The sequence below is a fragment of the Stenella coeruleoalba genome (assembly GCF_951394435.1).
Source record: "Stenella coeruleoalba genome assembly, chromosome: 9".
NCBI lineage: Eukaryota > Metazoa > Chordata > Mammalia > Artiodactyla > Delphinidae > Stenella > Stenella coeruleoalba.
In genome coordinates, this window is record NC_137155.1 from 100,611,380 (window position 1) to 100,628,955 (window position 17,576).

Here is a 17,576-nt window from a genome sequence, read left to right on the forward strand (position 1 = left end):
TGGGCTCCTTGTTTATTAGATGATGGCCCTGAGCCCCAGAGATGGGAAAAGGAGGCAAAACTAGAGGGACCTGGGTCAAGTGGAGCAAACTGGTCTTGGACGTCTAAAAAAAATTATTGGGGTATAGTTGATGTACAATATTATGTAAGTTTTAGGTGTACAACCTAGTGATTTTCAATTTTTAAAGGCTATATTCCATTCCTAGTTGTTATAAAATATTGGTTATATTCCCTGTTTTTGTACAGTATATCCTTGTAGCCTGTTTATTTTATACATAGTAGTTTGTACCTCTTAATCCCCTACTCCTGTCTTGGCCCTCGCCCCTTCCCTCTCCCCACTGGTAACCATTAGTTTGTTTTGTATGTCTGTGAGTCTGCTTTGTTTTTGTTATGTTCACTGGTTTGTTTTCTTTTTAAGATTCCACATATAAGTGAGCTCATATAGTATTTGTCTTTCTCTGATTTGTTTCACTTAGCATAATACCCTCCAAGTCCATCCATGTTGCTGCAAATGGCAACATTTCATTCTTATTTATGGCTGAGTAATATTCCCTTGTGTATGTGTGTATGTATGTATATGTGTGTGTGTGTATATATATATATATATATATACACACACCACATTTTTCTTTATCCATTCATCTGTTGATGGTCGCTTAGGTTGCTTCCATATCTTGGCAATTGTAAGTAATGCTGCTATGAACTTAGGGGTGCATATATCTTTTTGAGTTAAGTGTTTTCATTTTTTTTTTTTTTTTTGCGGTACGCGGGCCTCTCACTGCTGTGGCCTCTCCCGTTGTGGAGCACAGGCTCCGGATGCGCAGGCTCAGCAGCCGACTCACAGGAGCAGCCGCTCCGCAGCATGTGGGATCTTCCCGGACCGGGGCACGAACCCGCATCGGCAGGCAGACTCCCAACCACCGCGCCACCAGGGGAGCCCCAAGTGTTTTCATTTTTTTTGGATAAATACCCAGAAGTGGAATTGCTAGATCATTAGGTAGTTCTATTTTTAGCTTTTCGAGAAACCTCCATACTGTTCTCCATAGTGGCTGCACCAATTTACATTCCCACCAACAGTGCACAAGGGTTCCATTTTCTCCACACCCTCTCCAGCATTTGTTTTTGTGGTATTTTTGATGATAGCCATTCTGACAGGTGTGAGGTGACAGCTCATTGTGGTTTTAATTTGCATTTCTCTGATGATTAACGGTGTTGAGAAACTTTTCACGTGCCTTTTGGCCATCTGTATGTCTTCTTTGGAAAAACGTCTGTTCAGATCCTCTGCCCATTTTTTGATTGGGTCGTTTGTTTTTTCTCATGTTGAGTTGTATGAGCTGTTTATATATTTTGGATATTAACCCCTTATCAGTCGTATCATTTGCAAATATTTTCTCCCATTCAATCGGTTGTCTTTTCATTTTATTGATGGTTTCCTTTGCTGTGCAAACGTTTTAAGTTTAATTAGGTCCCATTTGTTTATTTTTGCTTTTATTTTCTTTGCTTTAGGAGACGGATCCAAAAAATATTGCTATGATTTATGTCAAAGAGTGCTCTGCCTGTGTTTTCTTCTAGAAGTTTTATGGCCTCTGGTCTTACATTTAGGTCTTTAATCCATTTTGAGTTGGTTTTTGTACATGGGATTAGAGAGTGTTATAATTTCATTCTTTTATGTGTAGCTGTCCGACAGACAGTTGAGTTTTGAGAGGGGTTAAGCTCCGGGTAGGATCACTTAGCTAAGTGGCAGGGTTGGATTTTGAGTCCACTTGCCACACCTTTGAAAACTTGTGCTTTTTCCACCACATCACACTGAAGATTATGTAAAATGTGGCAGGAAGACGATTCCTCAAAGAGGGAAACCCTGTCTCGACTGCTTCACCCCCTGGAAAAGTCATTTCTTCCCTGAGGTGTTCGAGGGCTTTCTGCTTGGCCCTGGTTGCCTGGCCCTGCTCCGCCGGCCGTGTTAGTGCTTCTGTGCGGGACCTTGGCCGAGTTACGGTAGGCTTGCGAGTGGTTTAGGATCTCAGTAGGCTTGGTGGGGGGCTGACTGGGGGTGGGCCGTGTTTTTCTCCTTTGTTGGGCTCTGTACCCCGTGGGGAAGGAGGGACACAGCGGGGCCCGGTCTGCGCTGCCACCCAGCAGGTGAGAAGCTAGCCCTGGCGTCTCGGTGCTCGCAGCACACGTTCACTTGTGTGTTCACGGACTGTCCCCTGTGAGGCGGCTCCCCTGGAGTGTCACGCTGGTGGTCACCCCTGCGTGGGAGCCGGCTGGCAGGCACCTGGCTCCCGCCTGTGGCCCGTCGCTGCCACGTGGCCCAGCCACACTGCCAGCCCTGGGCGTGGGGAGGGTGAGGACTGTCTGCTGGCACCTCCGCCACGGCCACCACGAAAGGGACTTGTTTCCAGAACAAAGGGCTCGATGAGTGAATGCAGGTGTAACATCGAAGCCTAAACATGCCCTTTCCTGCGTGCTTGCCTGCTGGGTAATAATGGCTGTCGTCATGCTTTTCCCCGTGGTGGTTTTAGACCAGGGGTTGGCCAGCTCTTTCTGCAAAGGGCCAGATGGTAAGTATTTTCAGCTTTGTGGGCCATTCGGTCTGTGTTGCTGCCAGAGAACACGTGAGTGACCAGGAGGGTCTGTGTTCCCAGGAACTTTGTATGTGAAAACAGGCGTTGGGGATGTAGATGGGAAGCGCGATTCTCACACTTTCCGGCTCAGGCCTCACGCACTCATTCGCTGACTGCAGCCAGGGCTGCTGTTGGGAAAGTCTCCTCTCACCGCAGGGCCCTGTGGCCCCCGCCGGCCACTGCTCTGCCCCCTCGTGTCCAGAGGCCGTCACCGCGTGTTCCGGGCTCCGGGGGCAGCATCCCGGGCGGGCGGCCTTGTTCTTCGGATTCACTGTGAACTTTTGGTCCCGCTTTCCTCCTCCCCCTCCAGAGTTTAGCCGTGTGCTTGCTGTGGAAAGAACCTTCCACCGCGACATCTGTGTTCATGAAATGCACAGATGTACAGTTTGTGGGATTTTGAAAGTAATTAGAGACATACTACATACAAGTGCTTCTGCAGAGCACGTGGGCGTCTCGCTCTGGAGAGCTGTGTTCACGTGTCTTTAGGTAGCACGTCTTTCCTCTCCAGTCTTACCGTTACTTTGTCATTCCCTCCTCTGTTACCGATGTTTCTTCCTACCTGCTGGGCCCCCTTTTGTCAGTGTCCCAGACACGTGCCGTGGGGCTTAAAAAGTACTCAGTAACCACTAAAGAAGTAGGAAGCAGGTTCGTACCCGAAGAAACTCATGATTGCCCACGGGAAGCAGCCCGTCTGCTGTGCCCTGCTGGATTCCGTGTCCGGGCAAGGTGCCCCTCCAGGAGGCTGGTTTCCTGACTCCTGCCTCGGTGCACTGTCCCTGCAGTGCCCACAGGCTCAGACGGGCGGCCGAGGTGGCCGAACCAGCCAGAGGGGAAGCCACAGGCCCCGCGGGAAGGGCTCTGCTTCTCAGCCTCAGAGGAAGGGGTCTCCCCGTTGCCTCACCTTCTCCCAAAGGCGCTGTCTGGACCAGTCGGGCCTGGACCTCTTATGTTTCCCAGGCTCAGTCTTGGGAACTGTAGGTGGAGCTGCTTACGGAGAAGCGGGCAGGAGGAAGCACCCGAGACCTTCTTGGTCCTGAGTTAACACCTTCCTCAGGCTGGTGCACAAGGGAAAGAAGTCGGTGGAGAATGAAATGTGACTTTGAAAATTTAGAATCTTCAAAAACGTAAAACAGTTATTTTGGACAAAAGGAGTTATAATCTAATTTCTATTTCAGTCTGGCCTGTAGATCAGAAGGGTATTCACATGCCCCCTTTTTCTGTTCAGTCTCTAAGTATGATGGAGGTCGGGTCTGGAGGGGACTCGTGTGTGAGAGCCAAGTCTGGGAGGCCTGTGATTTCCCCATGAAGCCAAGTCATTGCAAGCAGCAGGTGCTGCTTGAAACAAGACGTTTTCGGCCCTGGCTGTCCATGGGCGTCACCCCAGCAGCATTAAAATATACTGATGTCTGGGTCCCACCCCCAGAGATTCTGATGTAACTGTTTTGGGCATCCGGATTTTAAAAGCTTCCCAGATGATTTTAATGTGCAGCTAAATTGAGAACCACTGTTAGCAACTAGTTCGCTCTGGGGTTAGTCAGCGTTTAGTAGCTTTCATGCTTTACTCGAGGGCAAAGCCAATTTTGAGTTGCTTTGTAATGCAGCTGTGTCTCTACTAAATACAAGACACTATTGTTGTTAACTTAGAGGATTTAAGTATGTATGAGAGATGGATCTTGTCTTGAAGAGCTTATAAAAACGCTAAAAATAATACCGAAATAATTCTCACGGGAACCACCGCAAGCTAAATGTCGTTTATTGAGGTGTCACGGAAAGTTAATGAGAGGGGCTCAAGGAGGGCTGGGGGAAGGTGGCAGGGAGCTGGTCTGAGGGCTCGGCCTGCAGAGATGAGGTGGGGGTGCAAGCCACTTGGCATAGGTGGGAGCGCAGGCGCAGGGCAGAGGCTGCAGAACCCTGCTCCGGGTGGAGCCCAGAGTGGTACTGAAGGTGGTGGGCACCAAGTCCAGGAGGGAGAGCGGGGCTGGCAAATAAATATTTTTAGACCTGCTTTGGCAGTGGGCTGGGGGTTGTTAAAACATCTCATTCGTTGTGTTGTCAAGCAGACGTGACTGCATCTTGATGTGGTTCAAGGAATTATTTTTCTGGAACAGATTGCTTGAATTGGGTTCTATGTAAGTATGTTAATACCTTTTAAATCGGAGGAGCTATTGCAAAGTGAGTTATATATGTATTTTTATTCTTAATGGTGAACGAGTTGAAATATCTTTAATACTTGAGAGAGCGAAATACACGTTTTAAGACGTTATTGGTTTGTTCAACCCTTTTCACAGTAGGCCTTCTATTCAGGTGAGATTCCCAAGTGCAGTGTGACGTGTGAGCAGATGAGCGGGTGGTTTGGGGCCAGGTGGTGGACAGAGCAGGCCCAGGGCTTGCTGGTCCAGCCCCGGCTCCACGCGCACCCCCGTAGTTGATGCTTCCTGCCCAGGTGTCCAGGAATGGCAGGATCCGTGTGCTGCTGGGGAGGGAAGAGTGATGTCACAGCTGAGCACTGACCTGCCAGGTGGAGAGGAACTTCCAGAGGCTTATTGTTATGAGAGAGTGAGGAGGGGCCGATGGTGACTGTTTTGACACCGTTTTGACAACGTTGAGCAAATGTGCACTGAGCCTCCAAGGAGGGCCCGGCCTCACGTGGGCACCAGGATAGACCCTGACGGGAGTGTGTCGGGCTTGAGGCCAGCGCCTCATTCTTGCGCCCAGGGCCTCTGGCTCCTTGGAAGAGGCCCAATCCGCGTTAGGGAGGACGCTCTTAGCGTTGACCACATCTGCAAAGTACCTTCACAGCGACACCGAGGTTGCCGTGTGGGTCAGTCATTGGGTGCTGTGGCCAGACCAAGCTGACACACAGAGTTAACCATCCAAGAAGCCAGGAAGGAGCAGTCGAAGAGAGAAGAGAAAGAACACTCTGGGAGTCAAGGGGAGACAGCTGCCATCAGCCGTGTCAGGTGACGCCCAGAGGTCACGCAGGACGAGGGTCGAGGTGAGGATGCGGGCAGAGGCCAGGTTACAGCAGCTGAGGGGAAAAGAGGAGTAACTGGGGGAGGAGACATGCAGGTAATTCTCGGAAGACATTTGTCGTCGGTTGTTACGTCTCCTACGGTCAGGCAGCCATTTCGAGCCAGCTTGGAGTTGGATTTCCTCTAGGACAGGGCGGGGCATCATACGGCCCATCTTTGAGAAGTAAGTTTGTTCAAGCTTTGCTGGGATTGCAGTCTTTGGGTTCCGTCTAAGAGTAAAAAAGCTCTTGTGCCGTCCAGTGCTTAAGAATCCGTGTTGCAACGCAGGGGACGCCGGTTCGATCCCTGGTTGGGGACTAAGATCCTACATGCCGTGGGGCAACTAAGCCCTCGCGCCGCAACTACTGAGCCCATGCGCCACAACTAGAGAGCCCGCGTGCCACAACTAAGACCTAACGTGGCCAAAAATAAATATTTAAAAAAAAGTTTCAGAAGTGCTGCAACAGAGTAAGTTGCATGCTTCCCTAAAAAGCTGTGAATTTTTTTATTTTAAAAAAAGCTCTTGTCCCTAAAGAGGTATAAGCCTTTCAAAATTTCCACGTAGGGGTGGTTGCCGGGAGAGTTGTCATCTTAACCTGTAGCGAGCGGTGGGGGTGGAGACTTCGCTGTGAGCATCTTACTTTGTGCCTCTGGTTAACGGAGGAATAGCATGGTGGGTAGGGGCACGGCGTGTCTGTCAGACAGGATAAGAGTACGAATAGAGTCTCCAGCACAGAATATACTTAGCGTCACAGGACTGGCAGTTTTTGTTATTTTTAATACTATATAAGGTATTGAACGAGCTTATTATTAACATAGACTTTGTCTTTCTGGCTTAAACGTCAGGTGGCTAACAGGCTGTGTGTAGTGTTCATGATGATGTGTGCTAGGATGTTCTTTACTAGCATAAAGACAGGGCCCTTGCTTTTGTAGAGGTAGTTTACGATTGAGGCTTTTATTTGGCATCATGGGATAAACAGTTACGCAGCAGAGTAAGCTGCAGTCTGTAGAAGAACCCAGTCCACACGGTGGTCTGGGTAAGCAGATGGCACAAGCCGCACTGAGTGAGGAGGTGCTGTGCAAATTGGGCTCCGCGGCCTTTCAGCAGGTCAGCGGACAGCACCATAAAACACCGTCTTAGTGTAGGAAACGTAGACTCTACAGGTGAGAGAGGATGATCGTTTCTGGCTTAAAATGCATTTAGAAAATTTGAGAAGTGCCAAAGTCTTTAGGAAAGAAAACAGTAACCACTGACTTTATAAAAACGACTGAACTTTTCCCAAAGTGGTTGTATCATTCATACTTCCACCAGCGATGTGCAAGAGTTTCATTTGTTTGTATTTTAACCTAAACTTGGTGTGTAATGGATTTGGTTTGTATGATCCTGATTACAAATGCTGTTGCCTCTCTTTTCACGTACTTATCGGTCATGTGTGCATCTTCTTTTGTGAAATGTCTGCTTGAATCTTTTGCCCATTTTTCAATTGGCTTGTTTATATTATTATTGAGTTGTAAGAGTTCTTTTTATATTCTGGATATAAGTCCTTTGTTAGACGTATGTATTGCAGATACTTTTTCCTAGTCTGTGGCTTGTCTTTTCATTTCCTTAGTGGTATCTTTTGAAGAACAGAAGTTTTCATTTTATAAAGTTCAATTTATCAGTTTTTATTTTTTATGGTTCACGCTTTTTATGTTCGATCAAAGACATCTTTGCCTACATCATAGTCATGAAGACTTTAAGAAAATATTTTCTTCTAGAAGCTCTGTAAGTTTTAGCCCTTGCATTTAAATCTGTGATCCATATTGAGTTAAATTGTGTGTGTGAAGTAAGGCAAGTAAGCAAATGTTCATTTCTCCTCTGTGGATATTAATTATTCAGCATCATTTGTTGCAAAGACTATTCTTTTCCTGTTGTAGTATCTTGGCTACTTTGTCTAAAATCATCTGACCACGTATACACAGTGTATACACGGCACCTTTTTTTTAAAATTTTTATTTATTTATTTTTGGCTGTGTTGGGTCTTCGTTTCTGTGCGAGGGCTTTCTCTAGTTGCGGCAAGTGGGGACCACTCTTCGTCGCGGCGCGCGGGCCTCTCACTGTCACGGCCTCTCCCTTTGTGGAGCACAGGCTCCAGATGCACAGTCTCAGTAGTTGTGGCTCATGGGCTTAGTTGCTCCGTGGCATGTGGGATCTTCCCAGACCAGGGCTCAAATCCGTGTCCCCTGCATTGGCAGGCAGATTCTTAACCACTGCACCACCAGGGAAGCCCCACAGCACCGTGTTTATTGTTGTGTGAATGAATGAAAAAATGAATCTTATGTGTTACACCTTTGAAAGCAATGCAATGCTTCTGATCTTAATGAACAATCGTTTTCATACCCTGGTGAGTTAATTTTTAAATTAAAAAATCCATTACAGAGATATGAGAAGTAATTGCAGCAACTGACCCAAGACTGTATCCTGGACTGGAGAGAAAAATGCTAGAAAGAGTGCTAGCAGTGCATGTGACAGAATTGGAAGAGCAGGATGGATTTAGATAAAGTTTTTTTATCAATATAATTTATGAAGTCGAGAATTGAACTGTGAGGCTTATTCTAAGATATGATGCCCAGAATATCAAGAACGCTTTTAAATGGTGATTCTCAGTAGCAAACAGATACACAGTTTATGTGAAGGTGTTAGCAGGTGAAGAGACCTGTCTCTTCAAGAAGGTGGGGATCAGAATGCCCTTGTTTTACTCTAGTAAGGTTGCCACCTGACCTGTCTGGGACTTGGTCCTGGTTCTCTCAGCTCCTGGCCAGGTCGAGGAGGAGTGTCGGTGAGCAGGGGTGACCCCTGAGAGCAGCATGGGTTGGTGGCCCCTTGACCCTGATAGGAGCCGAACCGTCTCCTGTTGTTTCTGAGCGATTTCTCCACGGGTGACCGGGTGCAGCAGTGATTATTCGTGATGTTGATCCTGGGGCAGGATGTTGTCTGAAAGATCTAGATTTGCAGTTTGTCAAGAGAAAACGGGGAGGGGTGTTGGTAGAAGATGGCCCTTTGAGAAATGGAACAGGCAGTGTGTTTTCACTTGGTTATAATTGAGGACGAGCACCAAGAGAAAGAATTTGTGACACAGGAAGAAAAGTACAGTTTATACTTTCTCGATAGCATTAGCTCTGCTTCGGTGATCATCTTTTCACGTAGATTGAAGTGTGTTATTCAAACAAGCGACTGGGCGCGTGGGGTGTCGTGGGCAGGTCACTAGGCCAGCGTGGGCGGGTGATTTCATGCAAGGAAACCTCTGCTTTGTGTCTTTTAGAATGTCGTTCTTTCGGGGGGCTCGACGATGTTCAGGGACTTTGGACGTCGCCTGCAGAGAGACTTAAAAAGGGTGGTGGACGCCAGACTGAGACTCAGCGAGGAGCTCAGTGGCGGCAGAATAAAGGTGAGGCCCCTCGCCAGCACAGGCCGGCGGGCGTGCCTGTCTGGGCAGCGAGGGAGAAGTGCAAGTTGCAGCCACTCTCAGCCACCGTGTGAAGTGACTTCAGAGGTTTGTCACCTGGACTCACCCAGGTGTGCGGTCAGGGCGGGTACGGACCTCGTGAGGCAGCTGCGCAGCTTTACACTGCCCACCGGCCCACGCACGCCAGCAGTTTCCTTTGTGTAAGAGGTCAGGCGTGGAGTGTAATGACCAGCATCCCAAGGAGATGGGTCAGTTCACAGTGAGGAACTTTGACGTCCTTTGGGAACATTCTCATTAAACTCAGATAACTAACACGAGCAGGGCATTCATGCTGTGTTCCTCCAAGATAATAATTCTTGACTAGCTGGTGAATTTACTCAGTTTACCCAAGCAAGCTTGGGCTTTGGTGTGGGGTGAATGGGAGCTAACCTGTGTGTCCTCACCTAGTGGGATCACACTGTTGGCAAAGTGTAATTTTTATAGTATTTTTGGGACACTTAGTGTTATTTGGAATTCTCTCTAAATGCTACAACATCTAATTTGTTTAGTTAAAAAAAAGCAGTTGGGTTATTTGCTTGGATATTTTACTTTTTAAAGTGCCTTTAGATAGAGGTAACCTGCCCTGACTTGTGTGCTTTGTTCTTTTCACCTCCTGGGGCCGGGCGGGGGTGGGGGGGTGGGAGGGGGCTGGGGGCTGGGGGCCAGGTGGATTTGGCAGCAGGAGCGGCTGAGAACCTTCCTTTTAGGGCGGAGTGCAGAGGTGCTTGAACCTGAGGGCAGGGCTTGCGGGATGGGAGGAGGCCCTCAGAGTGGAGCCCCGTCCAGTAGGTGGAAGGGCGTCAGGGTGTGGAAGGGCATCTGCACAGGTGAGTCAGCACACATCACTTCCCCTTCCAGCCCAAGCCCGTGGAGGTCCAGGTGATAACACATCATATGCAGCGCTATGCGGTGTGGTTCGGAGGCTCGATGCTGGCCTCAACTGTAAGTCCTTTTCTAGATTGTGCTGTCTTTTCATCTCTGTGTTCTCTGCTGAGTTTGAATAAATACTGTCTTCTGGAGGTTAAATTATGTGTGTTCTAATTGTGTGTGGCTCTAAACAGCCGCACGTTTAATTCGGAGATAGAAGAAATAACTTTAATGACCATTTAAACTGCACAGCTAATTCGTAGGCATCCTTGCCAATTAGGGGTTACAGAGAATATGGATAAGAGAATCCAAAAATAACCTAAAACATCTTGCATTAATCATTAGTTCCAGTGACTTTTCCGAGTAATTACTACTTTCTTGCCTCAAATTTGGGACTAGCTAACAAACTGCTGATTTAGGGCGAGCACGTAGTTGTTCCTAAATAGAAGCTGAATAAGTTTGGAAAAAATGGCATAAGCTCCTGCTTTGAAGAGGTCAGAATCTGTGACAGAGGCCATCGGGGAGAGGATGGAGGTTTGGGGTGAGGAGAGTTTCTCATTTGCTTGGTCATTGACTTGGTTTCATTTCCCTTCTGGAGCATTTATGCTCCTTCTGCTGGTTGCCTCTCGCAGCCGGAGTTCTTCCAGGTCTGTCACACCAAGAAGGGCTACGAGGAGTACGGCCCCAGTATCTGCCGCCACAACCCCGTCTTTGGAGTCATGTCTTAGTGGCGGCTTTGACACCGCCCTTCCAGTGGTGTCGCGGCAGGTGCGCAAGTGTCCTTCAGACCCGGAGGAGACCGGCTCCTGTACATAGCGCGCGTGCCGTGGTGCCGGGCAGCCCAGCAAAGCCATCTCCGCGCCCAGCCTCCCCCCGCCCCCCCGCCCTGCTCTCCTCTCCACCCGAGCTTCGAGTCCACAGATCCAATTCTGGAGGAATTCAGCTGCGACTCTCAGATTTGTTACGGAAAACCCTAGAACACGGCGCAAAATAGCTCCCCACCCAGGGCCGAGTATGGGGCTCTCAACCCTTTTCCTCCCAGACTATTTTTGTAAATAAAATGTTATAAACTTGAAATACAAATTGATGTTTATATTTCCTATCATTTTGTATTTTATGGTATTTGGTACAACTGGCTGATCCCGAGCACGCGTAGATGTCCATGTCATGGAGTGTTGTCATAAAACGTTTCTAATTGTGAGGCATGTTCTGATGTGTGTGTAGGCAAACAAAATAAAGCAGAGCACACTTTTCTGGTCACGTGTTTGCTAGGAAGTGGTTACGCTTTATTGGAGGATGGGGAGGTTAAACACTAAGCAGTGTTGTGTGACAATTAGTATAGACAACGTATCCTTTCATTTTCTTGTTTGAACTTTCTGGAATTGTTTTATAGAAGATGCCGGTTTGCTGTTGGTGAGTGTTCGATGAAATACTGCCTTGCACCATTGTAATAAAAGCAGTTAGACTCTTTATAAAGATCTCCTCTTGTGCTGTAGTGGTCTTTTGGTTTTCCCCTTTGTGCCTGAACTTCTTTCAAAGAATACTGAAATTTGTTTCACGTCTGTGGAGGCTCTGATGATTGACACCAAGTTTTGGGGAGGAAGTTTCCTGAAGTGATGTGGATTGCCTGTTCTGCAGTGACCATTCGGCCGCCGAAAGTGGTGTGGATGGGCCTGTGAGCGTCGGGGGCCGGGTGGAGGGACGCGCCTCGTGGTTCCCACCGCCCCTTCCTGGGAATTCAGAATTCATGGCTTTAAGCTTTGAGTAGCTACTCTGACATCTGCTGAGTGGATTGCTGGCTTGAAAGGTAATTTCCTAAATTAGGAGATTTAGTTTTACCCCATTCTTCATATAATACTTAGGTTACTTTTTAAACTGTTATTTATGGTATTTCTTCAAGGTCATGAAGTATGTTTTATTCTCTGAAAATTTGCCTTTGTAAAGAAACATTTGGTTTTACTTTTTTTTTTTTTTTTTTGCGGTACGCGGGCCTCTCACTGTTGTGGCCTCTCCCGTGGCTCTGGACACGCAGGCTCAGCGGCCATGGCTCACGGGCCCAGCCGCTCCGCGTCATGTGGGATCTTCCCGGACCGGGGCACGAACCTGTGTCCCCTGCATCGGCAGGCGGACTCTCAACCACTGCGCCACCAGGGAAGCCCGGTTTTACTTTTTAAGGTTAAGAAGTTTGGGGTGATACAGGAATCTTTCCGCTCAGTGTTGTGAAGTCGGTTTTCCCGGGCCGTAGGCAGGCCCTGCCACTTGCACCTGATGCTCAGCAGCCCTGGGCCCTCCAGCTCCGCAGTGGAGAGTCTCAGGCCACTTGGTTCTTCCTTTGTCCAAACTCTGCTTTGGACCCCACTGGGGTCTGCTCTGCTCAGGGCCCCGGGGCCGGGTTGCTTCCTCCTGGTATTCCAGCCCCTGTATCCCAACTCTCCCAACTCCCGTGCAGGCGCCCTGTGCACCCTGCGTGTTGGCAGGAGTCACCTCCCCTAACACCGCTTCCGCCGCCTTCCTCTTCTGTTCAGGAACCGTGGGGCCCTCGGGGCCCCTCCTGTCTCCCGTCTTGGTGGGCATCTTCCCACTGGGGCTCTTTGCCTCCCCAGCTTCACCGTCTCTGCGCTTCTCACAGAGAACGCACTGTTTCTGCCTCTGCTTGGTCCCCCCTTGCTTTGATTGGCCAGGTGCCTTGCTAGCAGGTGCATTTCCCCCAAACTCCTAGAGCAATGCGCTCCTGTGTGCCAGTGCCGGCCCCGGGCTTCAGAGGGGTCGTGCCCACTTCCTGTTTTAGCTGCCCCTCAAGTGACCCTGTGTCAGGAGCCCAGTATCACCCACGTCGGCTGAGCTAGAACTACTGTAACCCGTCCTTCAACCACAGAACTTGTAAAGCTCCCGTTGCCCTTGTTTGGGACAAGATTATCTTTGAGACTGTACTTTTGTTTCTCGTCTTACAGAATCTTCATCAGAGCATTTTGTTTTAACATAACATTGGTGGGACAGAGTCATACATGAGAACGTGACTGGTGTGATGAGGGGCCCTCAACTCTGGCCAAGACCCCTCCCAGATCACGTGCATCAGGATGCAGGGAGAGGGAGGGAACAAGGAAGGCATTCATTTTTCACTTTCTGTTTTTAAGCCCCGTAGGTGATGCCCGTCTGTAGCTGGGGCTGAAAACCCTGGTGAGCAGAGGAAGGACTTTTGAATCTGAAAGATCTGAATCTAAATTCTGGCTGTTCCTTATGCAGATGGTTTCTCTTCTGTTTCCTCATCTAGCTGAGAATTGCAGTGGCCTCGTTGCTGTTAGTAGATTGGAGTTATAATTTTTTTGGTTTTTTCAATAAACCTGCCAGATACTGTATGTAGAAATGGGATGTGATTCTGCAATGTGCATTGGTCATTCTATAAGGAGGAAAAACGCTTAGAGTTGTTAGTAATTTTAAGAAAATCTACACATACCTCTTCTTCAGATTGAATTAGCACTAGATCATAATGTAGCAATGAGTTAAGTATTAATGGAGTCGATGGGTAAAATCAACCTTCTGTGATGCCTTATAAAATGCCTTATAACTCTCAGCGAACAGTTTTCTATAAAAAATTTCAACCAATGCACACTTTAACAAAACATTCTAAAATTACAAGTCAGTAGTTTTTACAACTATTAAACCTGTAGATATGACAAGAAGGCACTTTACCCCATTTGACAGATGTAAACATAACTTTATGATGATGATAATATAACAGGAACGCCTTACTGAAGGAAAACCTGGTTAACTGGTGTGTGAGTATCTGCCCACGTTCCCTTTCTAACAAGATGCGGTGGCTGGCTCTGGGTTGCTCTTTACAGCCCACCTGTGGGAACAGCCTCTCAGTTTTTGCGGAGGGAGCATTATCACCTCCTCCTGAGGGCTTCCACTTCTGCTTTGATTAATTTTCTAGCCAAGACTGGATCAAAGAACATGAGGCTCATGATTTTTTTCCTAAATGTGTGAGGGGTAGGAGAAGAAAACAGGAGAGGGAAGTTCAAGATACCAGTGGGGAGGCTTCCCTGGTGGCGCAGTGGTTAAGAATCCGCCTGCCAGTGCAGAGGACATGGGTTCGAGCCCTGGTCTGGGAAGATCCCACATGCCGCGGAGCAGCTGAGCCCATGCGCCGCAACTACTGAGCCTGTGCTCTAGAGCCCGTGAGCCACAACTAATGAGCCCACGTTCCACAACTACTGAAGCCCACGCGCCTAGAGCTCGTGCTCCACAACAAGAGAAGCCACTGCGATGAGAAGCCCGCACACCGCAACGAAGAGTAGCCCCTGCTCACCGCAACTAGAGGAAGCCCACGCGCAGCAGCAAAGACCCAATGCAGCCAAAAAAAAAAAAAAACCAAAAAAGATACCAATGGGGGAGGGGTAGGTAACTCCTTGATCAAGGTCCTCGCAGAGGTGGGAGATGATGTGGTCCAGAGTTGAGGGGAGGAGAAGCCCAGGATGCACCCGATCCTTCTAGCAGAACAAATCCACAGGGCAGGCAGGGGACGCCCTTCACTGGAACTTCCATGGAGCCCGGACGGAAGAGGCAGGAAGGCAGCGAGTTGGCTTCCTTAGGGGTGGGGTTTTGCTGGGCAAGTGTGGCGACAGGGCAGGTGTCCTGGGGCTTCTCTGTCCTTGAAGTCTATGAAGTCCGGGTGGGTGGGGAGTAAAGGAAAGGGAGTATTGAAGGTCCTGAGTTTCAAGGTCAGGGGGGTGGGCTCATAGGGAAGATGTAAGTGTTTAAGATTTCAGAGGTAGAGCACTTCTCAGTGAGAACAGGATCACTGAAGTGAGTGGGCATGGTGTAGAGGCCATTGGAAATGGGAGAGATGAGGGAGTTTTGAGATGAGCGTGTTGGATAGATTGGTGCGTGCTGGCATCATCCAGGTGGGGTGGGGCCTTGGAGATGAGAGCAAGATTGTGACCCAGTCGCCAAAGTCCCGAGTCCATTTGGGTTGTGGCCCCGAGCTGAGCACAGTGTGTGGGGAACTTGGCCAAGTGCTGAGTGCACGTGACCTTATTTAATCTTAGCAGCCTGTGAAGTTGGCATTACTATTATTCCCCCATTTTCCAGGTTAAAAACTATGGCTCAAAGAGATTTAATCACATGCTCGAGACCACACAGTTAGGAAGCAGAGAAGTCATTATTTGATCTAAAGTATGCATTCACTGAAATCATGCCATTTGCAGCAACATGGATGGACCTAGAGATTATCATGCTAAGTGAAGTAAGAGGAAGACGAATATCACGTGATACCACTCATATGCGGAAACTAAAAATATGATACAAATGAACTGATTTACAAAATAGAAGAAGACTCACAGACAGAAAACAAATTTATGATTACCAAAGGGGAGAGGGTGGGGAGGGATCAATTAGGAGTTTGGGATTAACAGATGCACACTACACCTGGCTCTGTGCTGGGAGCTGCTGCTGTATGGCCAGTGTGAGGATGCCTCAGTTTTGGCTATGCGTGTTCCATAGACATGCTTTAGTTGAACACACTGGGATCTGAAAGTTCCCCTTTGGTATCACGGTGTTATTTCAAGGGGAGGTTGGTGCGCAGCATCCTGAAGGGATCAGCCCCAGAAGGGGTTTCTTTCCCTGAGTGCTCTCGCCCTCGGCTCCAGCATCATCAATGTGTGAAGCCTTCTTGGACCTTCCCCACCGAGTCAGCCTCTTCTTACCCACGCACCAGCTATGCCCTCTGTCCCTCACCTGGCTGAGGTTCTGGAAAACGGGACTGATTTTTGTGCCCCCAGGACCTTCGCAGTGCCCGGCACGTGGTGGGTGCCCGTTAAATATTGAATTAAATTTCTATTCACACGAAGACTCCATCCCTGGTTTTTCCAGGCTGGGTATGCTGTATAGTGAGAAGTGTTGTGTGTTTGGGTATCCTTGGATGAAAGCTGGGTTTTGGGTGTCTGGGGTGTTACCCATCATAACTTTAAGACTTTTTAACGCTATAACATGTATCTCTTGAATGGATAAAGAAGATGTGGTACATATATAAAATGGAATATTACTCTGCCATAAAAAATAATGAAATAATGCCATTTGCAGCGACATGGATGGACCTAGAGATTATCATACTAAGTGAAGTAAGGCAGACAGAGAAAGACAAATATCATATGATATCGCTTATATGTGGAATCTAAAAAAATGGTACAAATGAACCTATTTACAAAATGGAAATATAGTCACAGATGTAGAAAACAAACTTATGGGGGAAGGGGGGAGGGATAAGTTGAAAGATTAGGTTCGACATATACACACTACTATATATAAAATAAATAACTAATAAGAACCTGCTGTATAGCACAGGGAACTCTATTCAATACTCTGTAATGACCTATATAGGAGTAGAATCTAAAAAAGAGTGGATATATGTATATGTATAACAATCACTTTGCTGTGCACCTGAAACTAACACAACATTGTAAATCAACTCGACTCCAATAAAAATTTTTTAAAAAGATAAAAAATAAAATTGTACACAACATCTTTCCCCCAATCTAGCTCTTATATCAAATAAATCAGTGGTCGCCTGGGAGAGGGTTGGGGGGTGGGGAAGGTTAGGAGGAAATGTACCTACCAATAGGTATACGGGGTTTCTTTCTGGGATGAGTAAAGTGTCCAAAGTTGATCCTAGTGAGGATTGTACAGCTCTGGGAATACACTAAAAGCCATTGAATTATACACACTAAGTAGGTGAATTCTGTAGCAAGTTAACTTTATCTCAGTAAAGCTGTTAAGAACTTAGTAGGTTTCTGAAAAAAAAATCTGGCTCTTAAGCCATGACTCCAGTAGGTGTTCCGTATACCTGACAGGTGGGTGTGCGATGCCGTAGCACACGTGTGTGAGAGGACCTCCCCCCGCTGTGTCACCGTCTGCAGTGTGGTCAGCGGGAGAGCCCAGCGGAAGAAATGACCCCGCAGGAATCTTGAAGACGTAAGTATATTTTATGGTAGCGATGGCCAGTTCATTCTCCAACTTAACTAATACGCCTAACGAGCTCTCGTGTGACTGCAGTACCGACAGTTTTGTGATGAATTCATTTTTTATGATCCCTGCGTTTTATCTCATTTGTAAAAAGTACGATTGTGCTGAACAGGCTTGTGAGGTCAATCAAGCGTGTAGCTTATTTCAAACCGCAAGAGAGCGCCATTAAGAATATTTATCTGTTAAAGAATTCTTTACTTGATTGAAGACTATTTCATAATGTTTCTTTTAAAAGTAACTGTCACGCTTGTTAAATAGAAATATAAATTGATTGGCAAAATAATTGTGTGGGGCTCTAACTGGCAATTATATCAATTTCACTTGGTCGGATGGAAATAAATCTTGTTTAAAAGGAGGAAAAGACCTATCACTTGATATCGGTATCACGGAAGGATTTTTCTCATGTTAAAATATTAGTTCTTTCTACCCTGTCTTATGTCTCAAAAGTAAGCAGCTGTTTATTCTCTGAAGATTAATTTCTCAGGTTTTACCCCCTTGTTTTTAGCTTGGGATGCGACAGATTATTTCTGGTTATGTGTGTGTGTGTACAATCATATATATATAAGTTAA

At 47.4% G+C, this 17,576-nt stretch overlaps 1 protein-coding gene across 19 annotated transcripts in view; it reads left to right on the forward strand.

Moving 5' to 3' along the window:
* The window catches only part of ACTR3B (actin related protein 3B), a 272,968-nt gene that overhangs the window by 49,896 nt on the left and 205,496 nt on the right, over positions 1 to 17,576 (forward strand). For 8 of the 19 annotated variants that reach the window (XM_079932487.1, XM_079932490.1, XM_079932492.1 and 5 more), the window contains 3 exons: positions 8,937 to 9,062; positions 9,978 to 10,061; positions 10,585 to 12,169. The exons of 4 other annotated variants lie outside the window; for them this stretch is intronic. In XM_079932487.1, coding sequence (XP_079788613.1) covers positions 8,937 to 9,062; positions 9,978 to 10,061; positions 10,585 to 10,980 — 606 coding nt within the window. In that variant the 3' untranslated portion in view covers positions 10,981 to 12,169. Of the gene's footprint in view, positions 1 to 8,936; positions 9,063 to 9,977; positions 10,062 to 10,584; positions 12,170 to 16,834; positions 16,956 to 17,576 lie in introns of those variants that run through there. 7 more of the 19 variants (XR_013829939.1, XR_013829941.1, XR_013829942.1 and 4 more) reach the window with 2 other exon arrangements.